At 39.3% G+C, this 13,591-nt stretch overlaps 1 protein-coding gene across 5 annotated transcripts in view; it reads left to right on the forward strand.

The window, feature by feature from the left end:
• The window catches only part of mtus1a (microtubule associated tumor suppressor 1a), a 30,146-nt gene that overhangs the window by 6,320 nt on the left and 10,235 nt on the right, over positions 1 to 13,591 (forward strand). For 3 of the 5 annotated variants that reach the window (XM_085788438.1, XM_085788437.1, XM_085788439.1), the window contains exons 3-7: positions 108 to 342; positions 1,872 to 2,105; positions 3,929 to 4,030; positions 4,547 to 4,666; positions 11,359 to 11,576. In XM_085788438.1, the coding sequence (XP_085644564.1) occupies positions 108 to 342; positions 1,872 to 2,105; positions 3,929 to 4,030; positions 4,547 to 4,666; positions 11,359 to 11,576 (909 nt within the window). Of the gene's footprint in view, positions 1 to 107; positions 343 to 1,871; positions 2,106 to 3,928; positions 4,031 to 4,546; positions 4,667 to 6,604; positions 7,204 to 11,358; positions 11,577 to 13,591 lie in introns of those variants that run through there. The other 2 variants (XM_085788440.1, XM_085788441.1) reach the window with 2 other exon arrangements.

The following is a 13,591-nucleotide window of genomic DNA, read 5'->3' on the forward strand; positions in this document are numbered from 1 at the left end:
ATTGTAATCGATATCAATATTTCATGCAATCAATAACCCACATTGAATATTTGGGTGAAAGGGATGCAAAAAATATTTTGGAGTTTTCTTTCTTGCTTTCTTTGTAGGCAGAGTCCAGCAAATCGACAGTGGCAGGATCCTCATGTGATGAGAGCAAGAGCAGTTTTCGAGGACGACCATCTCCAAGACAATCAAGAGTAGCACTACTTTCACAACCTCCAGCAGACAATCCCAGACCAGCCACTCTGTCAGCCAGGCTGAGGCAGGCAACTCTGGGCAGAGGTGAATCCAGGACTTTCAAAGCTGTAGGAACACCCCAGTCCAAGCAGAGGAGCTTCACAGGTAGCAATCATTATCATCGAGCAGTGTTAAATACAAAGTGTGCTAGATTAATATACACTTAAACTGAGCCTGTGATAGTTTTTTTTTTATTCATCTGTTTCATAGAGAGGAAATTTGACCATAAAATGTGAGTTAATAAACACAATCGAGTCACAATTAATATCCTCATAAGTTCTATGACCTGCCCTTAACTAAGCAGTAAGCTAATGATTTCCTATTTCGTCTGTTGTGTAAACAAAGAGTTGTGTAATAGGTCTGTTTAACTCTGTGCATGGAAACCAGAACAGTAGAGAAGCTGACCTGGACTGCTCTTGAAGAGACATTTTATAGCAGCACTAGGTTTTTTTGTGTGTTGTGGGGCTGTTTGCACTCTTGCTAGTACAGCATTATACTTAAAAGTAACAGCGGTGCTTGAAATTACAAATATGTTTGACTTATTCACTAGCTTGTGGCCAGCACATAGCCAGAGTTAATAAAAATGAGAGGAAAAAAATAACAAAATACATTTGCAAAGCTATGTTTCACCAAGAAATGCTGTCAGCTACATGTTTGTTCTCAGTCACGCATGTTATGGTAGGCATTAAGTTCTAAATTTTAGAGGCAACTGGACTTTGTTCAGTTCTTGAAAACGTTTTATCTTTAATCCAAAAGGCTGCTTTAGTTCAGACAACAGAGGATGCCAATAAAGTTCAGGTGCCTTCAATTTCAGCATTTCATGACTATTGTGAAGTAGAATAACTAAACAAGGTTGTAGTAATGCTGTCTCCCCATCAGAGGGTGACATTGAGCAGTTTCTGTAAGAGACTTACGGTTGTCCTGATGAGCTCAGCTATGTCCAGCAATGTTCCACAGGATCAGTGCTGGATACAGATGTCACCTCCGGTCTCTTGTCCAGGTCTAGGGAATAAACAGTCCTCTCCCTCTGTCCTACTGCTCTTCATAGTAAGAGGAGTACTAGGGGAAGGAGGGGGGACTCTTCCTCTGATGGGAAGCCATCTGTACGAGTGGAAAAATCAGGGGAAGGAAAGGGAGGTTTTTAGCTCACCAGTAGTATTGAAGATAGAGCAGAGGGTTTAAAACAAGCACCCTCAGCACAGTAAAAAGCAGGAACCTTCTTGTGGCTACACAGACATTTGACAGGGATAAATTAATTTTGTGTAAACTGCAACATTTTTGTTTATCAGATTTGACATGTTTGATGTTGTGAGTAAGATAGGTAAGTTTTGTATGATTTTGAAAATAGAAGGAAGAAGGTAAGGATTTTTATCAACAAGTTATATTTACGATGTTTTCCATGCTTTTTAATATACTGTAATATACTTTTGACTTCACAAAGTACCTTTTAGTCATTTTTATCAAGTTTTTAAAATATCCATTGCTAAACATTCATTAGCCAGAAAGCAAAGGTGATTTGTTTGAAGTAGTTTTGAACAATATGCCACCATGCTCAGTTTGTGCACTTGTTCTTTATAAAGAGTGCCATGCTGCTGCTGACCTCTGATGCTTATCTGTGCTCCATTGCATCCCAGGCAGTCAGAGAGCACAGGCTACAGGAGACCCAGCCCTTGGAACGGCCTCAACATCAAGTGTTAAGCCCCAGTTAAATGGATCCCGACCTCCTCAGACTCCTGTTCGCTCATCTCTTAAAGGCCCTCCCGCTATTCCTGCTGTAAGACTACCACGCAAGCCCTCAGTGCCATCCAGGAGCCTCACAGAGGCCACTGCTCACAGTGAGCTCAGTGAAAGCAGTGCAAGTACACAAGGTGAGCCCAACAAGGATTGGCATCATTTTTAGCAGTGGGATGTGCCCAGACGGCTGTTGTATAAGATCAGTTTGATGTCAAGTCAGGCCACTGTTTTCAGATGTGTCCTTAGAACACATCTGGACATGGAGGGGAGGGGCTGCTGTTTTACATGGTGACCCACTTCAGGGTTGATTGTAAATACTCCCTGAGGCAAATCTTGCTCTGATTTATTGCCTACACATCTGCTGATGTACAGGAGCTGCTCTGCATATTAAATCACACAATAACATTTTCCTTTCTTCACTTTAGACTCTTAACGAATGGAGGTAAAACATCTTTCAAATCTTAATGAGTAAACTGAATAACAGACTTGTATCAATGAAACGCAACCTGGTGTTCTGCCTGAACTTTGAATATTTCTATGAATTTTGTGGAGGCATTTTCATTTCTGACTAATGTAAAACATGGAGCTAATAGAAAGCAAGCTCTTTTGCAACCAGCATCCTCAACAACATGCACATCTGTGATTGGCTGAGAGGACCTGTTTTCCGAACTGGGGCCCCCCCTTGTGTGGTTGTCAAGACAACGAGCTCTATTCCACTCTAGTTCACACAGCATTGCCTAGAGGAGAGGGAGCAGACACTACATCTGATGTTGTCTGAGGTGGATAAAAGGAGCAGTCTGCATGTTTTCTTTTTTAAACCATAAACCAATGGCTGGTTACACGGGACTTCGAAGCTGCACTTGGACTGAATTTCCATCACATATTTTCAACACCTCCTCTTTGGTGGCACAGGGCAGAGCAGCATCCAACTGTGATCTTACCCTCATGACATGTCTGCTCATTGGATCCTATCGCTTTTGTATCATCCCTTTGTTAGCTGCATTTAATGGAGATAGAAAGCTTTGGAGAAGTAAGTAAGATTAGGAGTTAAATTATACCTGGGGTTTTCATGGTGACATGTTTGAACAAAACTATTCAGATATTCAGAATGTCTTTAAATCAGAGGATGTAAACTCTACTCGCTAAGATATTCACTTGGTCTTTTTTTTTTAACTCTATATTTGGTATATCTGTCTTTGGTAATTGGGAAATGATGGTCAGATTGACAGCACCTGGTGTTGATCTAATTTTTTCCCCCCCTTAAAGCAGAAGTAAGTGATATATTTGTGTTAATATAAGTCTTAAATAGTTATATCTTCCGACAGCAATCACTTACATAGAGTGTTTGGACCGAAACACGGGTCTCCCAGTCCCTCTGCTCTGTTCTGAGCCCAGGAGAAAACATTTATCGTATCCTACAGTTTTTATCCAATGAGGAGAGAGAACGGCATGCAGGGCTGTGTGTGCAGCCAAGGGACGCCGTGAATGTGGTGACGTAGGGACGAGGACTGTTATGGTGCGTTCAAGGAAACTCGTATTTTTCTGACCGTGAAGTCGTACCAGTTCGATCTGGTACGAGTTCACCGGTCGGAAGTTACGAGTGGCCGTTATAGTGACTTTCACAGGTAAAACAGGTCGGAAAAACACGAGTGGGTTGCCTGGAACGCTACAAAGTCGTAAGTTGTGACTTGAAGCTGTAATTTACGATTTCAAAAGCCTGCCTGGAACGCAGCATTAGCGAAAACGACCAGACCACTTACTTCTGCTTTAATTTACACATTTAATAACATATTAAAATAATTATTAGAATATTTAAATATTTGTTGCGCCAGAAGTTGTGTTTGTTAAAAGTGGCAGCCGCAATCACAGCAGAAAGGCCAAGTAAATTTTACCAGCTGAAAGAAAGTTTCAGTGCGATTTGCAGCATTAACCCAGTTCCTCTCTTTATCCTCTCCAGATCCAACAGTTTCTGGAGGAACAGCACGAAAACAAACCCCATTCAAAGCTGTTGTCCTGAGAGCAAGGCTTATCTCAACACCTGGAAAAAGCACTGGACAAAGTAAACTCTCACACACACTTTTCAGACTTACTCCCCTTATCATTTCCTGGAGAAGATGGTGTATTTTTTGTAATTTTACAGAAGGCATCAAGCTTGGATTTTGATCAGATTTAAGTCTCCCTTTTTTTTAAACTCTTATTTGCAGAGTAGGTATAATGAGACCACACTGTGTTTTGCATCTTTTATCAAATCCTCTCACAATGACAAGGAAATGGCCATGTTAATTGATTGTTTGAAAGTGTTAAAGCCCTCCCAAAACACTCAGCTACCAAAAAACGATTTACTTCTCTAATGATATGCTAACCTTTCTTGATAACCCCCGTTTGAGCTTGATTTAATCAAATCACTTCCATTACTGTCGGCCATTCTCACAGTATGTTTAATCAAACCTTCATGAATTAGTTCTGTCTTAAAAGCTGTCTCCGGTGCAGCAGTCTTGGTCAGTTGTTGTTCTCTGCATTATGGGTCAGATTAGGTCCCGACAGCTTTCTCACCTGGAACTTCTGTTTGTAACAGCTTTGACCACGACATGCAAGCCTGATGCTTCCAACAGCAAAGGAGCTACAACTTCTACAGTCAGTCCTCTGAAAAGGACTGCTTCAGCAAGATTTGTTCGGCTCACCCCAGGAAGACCTGGTAAGAGTTTTGAATTACATCATATCCATTTGATATATTCCACATGCTATTTATTTAAATGAATGTGTCAATGTTCGCATGGCTTGTGGAAGTTATGGCTTGGCTTCAGAAGTGACGAAACAAAATGGAAAAAACAAAGGTTATTAAGTTATCTACAATGACATAAACAAGAAATAGAAGTGCTGGTTGAACCTCACATTTTTAAAGTCATCTTTCCATCTCCCCACTTCATCATTTTTAGTTTTCTCAATAGGCATAAGTTTGATATGTAATGGTATTCAACAAATCTTAACCTATTCTGTTTTTCTACCTAAAATGAAATCTTCTAACCCTATCCTCCGTGGCAAAAACACAGCACAAACTAAGTGCACTAACTGGACATGACTTAAATAAGTACATCAACATTTTTATCATCTCCTGTTTTTTTCTCATCGAGAGAACAGAGAGGGAAATACCCAATGGATATTTTGCCCTTGTGTCTTTTATGCGCACAGTTCATCTATTTTAGTAGAAACTATGAATTAACCACTTATTTCATTGTGCTCAGTGCTTTAATGATCTTTCAGTAAATCAGACATGTTTTGTATATGGTTTGCATATTGTATGTGTGTGTATTATTACACTATAGGCTTAACGTGCATTTTATATAGGCTCTTTTATAGTGTAATACAGTCTGTTTTACAGAACCTAGATGAAAAACCGTGCAGCATGATGTAGCAGTTGGTTAGTCAGCACGCTGGGCCTCATTCACCAATATCTTCTTAAGAACCTTCTTAGATTCTTTCTTAAGTTGTTCTTAAGAAGTTCCTTAAGAAAACCCTACGTCAGATTCATCAACGCGTTCGTAAGCCTCAGAATTGTTCGCAGCTGTGTTCTTATGCCATCTCCTCGTAAGTTGAGGGCGTGTGCCAGGTGAGTCTAATTAACATAGGTAACCGCCCCATCAATGCCCGTAAAAGGGCATGAGACTGCAGGGCCGTGTGCTAACAGAGACCACAGGCACTGAGCAGAGAAAGTGAAGTGAGAAAGAAAGTTGAAATGCTCAAATGAAAATCTGGGAGGGAGCACCATGACTCCAAACGTAAAAAGAACTTTAGTAGTGAAGTGGCGCTACTGCGGCAGGAATGAAACAAAGAAACAAACAAAAGGCTTATATTTAGTCTATATTTTTATATTTATATTTAGGCTATATTTAGCAGCGTCAGCAGTGGATGCAGCTCTTTGGGTTGTTATCAGAGAGACCACACTCTCATTATTATCACATATGAAAAAATTTTACTCCCCCCCCCCCAAAAAAAAAAAAGAGAAAAAAAAACTGATATGAATTAAGTGTCTATAATGTTTTTTAAGAGACTGCAATGATTTGTCAATTATTATTATTGATATATGATTATTAAAAACATCATAAGAGATAAGAAAATAATTCTTATTCAAATCATATATCATACAACTGCAGAACAAAAGAAAACGCTATAATCGGTTATTTTTGCAGAAGTCTCAGCACTTAAAAGTGCGTAAGTATACTCCTGACTGTTCGTAGATTTTGTTCGTAGTTAAGAACAAATTCTGGATAAGAAAACATTCATGAATGCCACAATCTTCGTAAAAACTTTGTAAGTAGGACTTAAGAACAAATTTGTTCTTAAGAACGGTTCGTGAATGAGGCCTTGTTCTTAGTCTTAAATATGGTTCAGAGTCATAGCTGAGGACACAGAGCTGTGCTGTGCCTGCCAGGCTTTTTTACACACACAACACAAGAAACCTTGCCATGAGCGGACTGATGTCTCTTGCTACCCCACTGCACAGGGAACCAGAGTAAATGGGAGGAAGAGTGGGGGAGGGAGTGGGGTAGATTAAATTCTCATTGGCTGCAGCTATCCTGTTTGCTCCTCCCATCCCTGTCTCTTCTCCCCCATCCCCCTCTGCTCCAATCCTAGCATCTTGGCTCTGCTACAGCACCGCCATCATCAGGCTTGGGATGCTGCTTTGCTCTGCTCTGAGAGATGCATGTGTTTGGTGAATAGTTGAAGCCTTGATTTGCCAAGAGGATTAAGGGATTTTTATGTTTTTCCTGCCCCTATCAGATCTATCAGTCTGTGCCACAAACCACTGGCCAGCCCTAAACCGTCTGTGTGGATTCCAGCGTTCACAGCTGGGAATTAGATTTTGAGTGGGGAGACCTGCCATGCCTTCACCTTTCTCAAGGCTTTCACATCGGAGTAACTCTTACCGCTTTTTATTGATTTGTTTAATTTCTGCGCGTCCTTGTCAATGCTGCTGACACCTGAGGCATGATGCACTGAGACACACCATGTCGTGCGGTTCATAGCCAGCATCAAGCTCCTGTATTTGGGCATTGTTTTTTAAGTGACTATTAGCTGTCAGCTGTGACTGTGTCTTACTTGGATTTTGAGAGATGTTATGGTCTCCGAAGCTCTCCCTGTCAAACATCCACGTGCGTCTGACAGCAAAGGGTTTACTCCGAAATATTCAACTGCTGTCAGGATGCAAGAAGAACACTGTGGTTTTCCAAGCAGGTCTGTTGGTTATTTCTATGTTGAATATTTCTACTGACATTGTTATGGTTTTTGGGTCACTGCACTATATTTAAGTCAATTCTATCGACATTTACCTCTCAACTGGCTCTGAGCAGTTAGCTGTTACTGGAATCTATTTTTAGTATAGCTATTGCATTGGCGAAGCAGGAGGTTCATCTTTCATTTACCTTCATTAGTTCACTAAAATGTGTGACCCCTGACAGAAGTATTTTCAGAAACACACATCTTAAATTCAGTAATAAGTTTATTTTAAAAAAAGAAAACATTAGAATTTACTCCCTTATTATAGTCCTAATGACATTTTAGGGTGGCTTCCATCATTTTTGCGACCACCTTTTTATACAACGGTGTCAAAATGCATTTAGTTGCAGTTGTGCTCACTGGAACACCCAGTACTCTTGTTTCACCCAGATGGACCAAGGTTATTTTGGTTCTTGGTCTCTAGGTTGAACCATGGGAGCCTTGTTATGATTGCTTAACAGTATTGTGGGAACACAGTAGCTTCCTGTGGTTCCCACATTATTTAAAGCAATTTTGAGAAGTTGCAACCAAGCATGATAATTTAGATTTACAATCTTAAAGGGTTATCACTTGTGTTTAAGCAAACTAGAGCATTATTGCTGCAGATACACTACATGCAACTTCATGCGCTGATCAATTTTGAGATGTTCTGCCTTAACATGTATTCTTTCAGGAAAGTCAAAATAAATGGTATAAAATACACATTAAGGTTTTTATTTTACTTCATTTTGTCTCTTTTGTCAGTAGATTTCTCCTAAATTCACCAAGTTAACATGCTACTGTGACATACTGTGCCTGTTGTCTGACCCATGTCATGTCAGGTATAATTGTAAAGCTCTCCCTCTCTCCTGAACAATTATGTAGTAGGCTCCAACAAATGTATGCAAATTAGTGCATATTTCATTAGATATTGCCTCATTTACATATTTAAATGTAAAAACTTGTAATACAACAAATATTTGTTTTAATGTAAGTGATAAATTTGGGAAGTTTCATGGTGATATCTGTTAGTTAAAACTTTTACCCTATTCCCCTGTAGTGTCCCCCATAAAAATTGTAAAACAAAAAGTAGATATCATTGTTGTTGGGGTGTGTGTCACAATTTATTTGCACAGTGTCACAAGCATTACTTTATTGTTCATTAAGTATCCAGTAAACACCACTATGAGAGCATTTGTCTTGTATTGTGTGAACCAAGCACTATAACAAATGCATGATTGTGAGAGCCCTCACAACCCATCATGCTTTGTGCTATGCAGTGACATCTCCTTATGGCAGCAGAGCACTATGCTGTGGAGTCACTGACTCACTTGGTATTTGATGTAAAAATGAATTTGAATCCCTAAAAAATGATTCCTTAGGCCTTGGAAGAACAAAATAAAAAGGGAAGCATGTGTCATCCACTCTGCTCAGATACTTTGATGAAAATAGCTGCAGGTCTTCTGTTGCCATGGAGCAGCAGTCAAATTGAGAGATGGCCTATGTGCTTACATGAATTAATTTGCCAAGTGCAGGTCTGTGCATTTATGGAAAACAAGTGCAGGTCTGTGCATTTATGGAAAACAAACGCCACATTTACATTTAAAAATGTTGGTAAAATATAAGAAAATAAAACAAAACCACATGTTTCCTTATGTGTGAATATTTTCTACTTTGTGAGGAGATGAAAGACAAATTAAGGCTAATACAGCATTGAATTGCTCTTTTGTTTTATTCACAGCTGAAATTTTTGCATCATTTTTACCCTTATTGATTTTCTCACAGGTATGGAACTCGGCAACCTCCTTTGACCATTTTAAATTATTTAAACAGATGCAGCATGAATTTTTTAAAATTCAGCAGAAATCCGTTGCATAATTGTCCACTTCTAGTCTTGGATACAAACGCATCTATTCCTGTCTATATCAACATTAAAAGAAGAACCAATAGCAAATATCTATGTTTGTATGTGTCTTACTAACCACTATCCTCTATTTTTACAAAAAAGCTATTTGCACTATCACTTAAATGTGGTATTTCCTCAATATGATGTAAACCATCTACTGCTGTGCAGTGTGACTCATTTTGGCTTAATTTGGATGCAGGACAGGTCCTTACCATTTGTGGTACATGTTAGTTTTAGATCTGATAATCTGAGAGGATGCTCTATGCACCGCCAGCAGAGGGCATCCTAATTTAAAGAAACCCCTGAATTAGGATGCCCTCCTCACCGCAACATCATGAAAAATAGTTGGAAACTGTGCAGCAGTGCCCAATTGTTTGTTTCGGTCTGTGTCAGACAAAAAAAAAAAATCTCTTTTTTGAACTTTTCTGAATATGTACATTGTGCAAGTCTAGAATATTTTAATTGAAGCATAAATATAATTGTATATGTATACTGGCCTTTGTAGCCACAGTTCTAAAATAAAAAACAAAAAAAAACTAACCTGGGGTTACAGTGAGATCACTGAAATAAAGATCTGTGTTTTTGGTCCTCATCCATCTGAGTCCTACATTTAGGTTTGAAAATATTAAAGCACAACTTTGTGCTACTGTATAGTCCAAGCCTGAGTCTACTTATACAATGACTAAAATTGTTCATCAAACGTATTAAAATTCACAACTTCCTGTTCAATAGTAATTAATTTGTGTGTCTTGTTTTACCAGTTTCGCAATTCATCTAGTTGCAGTACAGTATGAATATTTTGTTTGCGTTAAAGGCTGTGCCTGCCTCTGTATGCAGAACAGTTTACTTTGGCTGTGAAAGACGGAGGCCACTGGGGAAAATCAGCAATGAGGTGACCTGCACATCCGGGTATTGACTTGTGTAAACTGAAGTTAGTCTGTGACATAACAGGAGCACGTAATAATTAAGATGACAGAGGGCGGTCTTTTTATTACCCTGTTGTCTTGTGGAAAGTGCTAGTTTTACTGCATTGACTCACAGTTTGTCTTTGAATCTGTTCCTTCCTAGTCCTTCAAAACTGTGTTAACTTTGTTGTCTTGGCCAGCCAGGGGTGTTGATATTCCTTGCAGTATTTCATTGCCCTGATAAGGCTACTGTGTTGAGCAGTGTTCACTCAGCAGCTCCGGGATCAGTTATCGACAAGATAGACAATTACATCTCTCAGACTGAATATCTTCTCTGTCAGTTGAAACTGTATCAAAGGTATTGAATAGATGCAGCACTATTTTTTTCTAAAGATGTCTGGATCCCATAGTTGCATGCTGGAGTTATTCTGAGATGTTATGATGTCTCAGATGATACCCTGCTTAGTGCATCTAAATTTAACTTGAATATGTTCCAGGTTTTGTAGTTCATAAAGGACATGATTTTAACACTTAATGGACGGGGCCTTGCCTATGTAGTATTACAAGAGCGCACATGTGGGCAGTCACTAAGCTTTAAATTCACTTGCAATCACATCAGTATTTGTTCTTTTTGAATATTTATACTAATTTGGTCTAACAGCTGTTATGTAAAACAGCACACAGCTGAGTGAGTATCCCCACAGGCTGCTTGTGGTATATTATATTCAACACGCAAAGCTGGTATCTTTGATATGTGTCGGGCTGTCCTCACTGCTTTGTGACATAACGATCACTACTCAGCTTCCACACAGTGCTTTTTTCACCCTTCTCCCCTGTAACCATCTTGGGCAGTGAGATTGTCGGTTTGGTGTTGCTCTGGTCTGATGATGCAGAAGTGTTGGAGTAAACAAAGTGTTCATCATTAGTTGGATTGATGGTAGTAATTATATAGGGGTGATGTATTTATAAAGCTCATGTAAATCAGAACTGCAGTAACATGGCCTTGCTAAAATAAACTGTCCTCTGTGACCTGCAGAGCACTAGATTATATTAGGATATGGAAAACTAATTGCATTCTCAGGATCCATTTTTATGACCTGGCTGTTGAAGGAGCAGCACTGGGACTCATCAGACTGTTTGATTGGACAGGACAGTCCTGCGCTGCAGAATTATCCCAGACTTTGACACCAGAGCTTGCATCTGTGACGCTGACGAAAGTGTATGGGGTGGGAGGTACTGCTGTTGGCTCAGCTACAGTGGCTATGGAGGGGGGCATGATGATGATCAACGTTGTCACAACACTCAACACATGTTCTTTCACAGTGGACAAGAACAAAGCCAAGACCAGCTCCCGCCAGCCGCCCCCTCAGCCACAACCATCCCAACCAAACCAGAGTCATGGGCCCCCAGATGTGGTACCAGCAAATGTGGTCAAGGGTGAGAGGAAGGACCAGGCCATCCAGAAGCTCAGGGGACTTCTTGCAGCCAGTAACCGCAAATTTGAAGCATTCACCATCGTCCTGCAGCAAATTTTGACTCAGGTAAGAAAATTTTTACTTATGCTGGGGTTTTTAGTTTTATTTTGTTATTATCATGTTGAACATTGTAGACCCTTTTTAATATAATTTTCCCAAAAAAGTATCTAACAAATACAAATAATTTACACAATGTGCAGAAAGGTGTCCATTATAAGAATCAAAATAACATATCAGTGATATACTGTGTCATATGTAATACGGTACATATATAATATACTTAATGCATATTAAAGCAAGTCTTTGCTTTAGTGTGTATATTAAAAACAATCATTCATTGAAGAATACTGTTGAGGCATTACCTCTTGATCTATAAATCTACACAAAAAGAATGTACCTTTAAATATTCACCATGGATTATAACAACAAGTGTTGCAAGTCAAATCATGTGGGTTGATGCAATGGAAACCAAATGGCATTTCCATTTACAGCAACAACACAGAGAATGACTGTAAGGCAGACATACTTGGAAGTTGTCCAACACAACAGCTATATTGTTATTGTCAACTGAACTAATCATGAATCAAAGAGAAATTCTGCCTTTTTTAAATGTTACTTACTGTTGCATCTCCTAAGCAACTTTTCTGTACTCATAGGGTGTTCAGGCAGGTGGGCATGGTGGTTGCAGTCTTTTAAATATAGATGTTTAAACTTTGTGTTTGACTTGGATCATGGTTTTCCCACAGTGCATTACAAACAGGCTTATCCCATGAGCTACCCTCCACCCGACCCCAACCATCGTACTCCTCATTTAGTGTAGTCAGAGCAAAATCATGGCATGGTGCCTGGACTTAATCAAGTATCTCTACATCAAGAACTTATGAGGCTAATATAAGTGAATATAAAACAGAATTAAATTGGCTTTAATGTAATTGGCCAATATTTAAATCTACAAGTTACTGTAAACCCAGAGGAAAAAATCAGATTGTATTTAACTGTGCAAAATGTCAGAAGCTATTTCAGTTCCTCTGGTTAACTTTAGAAATGCCCTTGCCAAAATATTTTCACACTTTATGTGTTGTCATTATGCAATGAAAGATGATTGAGTGGAACAACTGTACTATTCAAATGTATTTGATTTCATGTAGTGTTTACTGTGTCAGCACTGAGAGCTCCATCAAGTTACTTTGTCTTGAGAGTTATGTTTTAGTCGGAACCACAGAGCACAGTTTAGATGTATGTAACACATACTGAATATCGTAGTTCAATGCATTTGATTAAAAGCAGTGATAGTTGCCTGATGCCCAGAGGGGGTCTATAAGGTATGTGAGATTTGATCTTGTCCTTTAATCTTCATTCAATCAACTTCACCCCTGTTTAAGCTGATTGAGTTTTCACCTTTTTCTTTTTGTTACTTGGTGTTTATGAAAGGGTTTAGTATCATTGACATATGAGATTCAGTGTTGCAGGGAAAGATGTCAGACCTGCCAAGAGTCTCCTCATGAGGCAGCTGGGAACTTCCCATCATTTATTCATAATGGCTCCCTTGGACCTTTTTTAACAGTGACGATGCACAATACACACACGTTTTAGGTTGTAAAAATAATCTACGTAAACACATATACATTTTTTCCCAGTTGAATTCCTTGTTATTGCAGATATATTAGACTTATGGGCTACGGCAGCGTTCAGTCACTATTGTAGCTATTGTGCTTTGAACTTGGCATTGCAGTCAATCACACATTGTGTTTTTGTTTTTGAGGGACGAACCATATACTTGTTGGTTCTGTAGTGACTCCCTCTGGACAAGTGGGTTCTGGTGTGAATCCCAGTGTGCCTTTCTACTTGTAGTCTACTTGAAGTGGTGAAGTTTGTTGCTGCCAAGAGCAAAGAAGTGGCTTAAGACTCTATTGTGTTCAAGAGTTATTTGACAGGCTGTCACTGTTGTGCACTTGAACCCTCTAGACCTATTTCAGAAAATGAAACCATTGCTTCACTCAGCTGTGATACAAAAAGTCATTCATGCATGCATTTGTATTTCTGTGGCCTAGATTGCATCTACTCCCTTTACTCCTGGCTTG

The sequence above is a fragment of the Trachurus japonicus genome, chromosome 10, assembly GCF_045865225.1.
Source record: "Trachurus japonicus isolate A0001 chromosome 10, Traja_1.0".
In the NCBI taxonomy this organism is placed as follows: domain Eukaryota; kingdom Metazoa; phylum Chordata; class Actinopteri; order Carangiformes; family Carangidae; genus Trachurus; species Trachurus japonicus.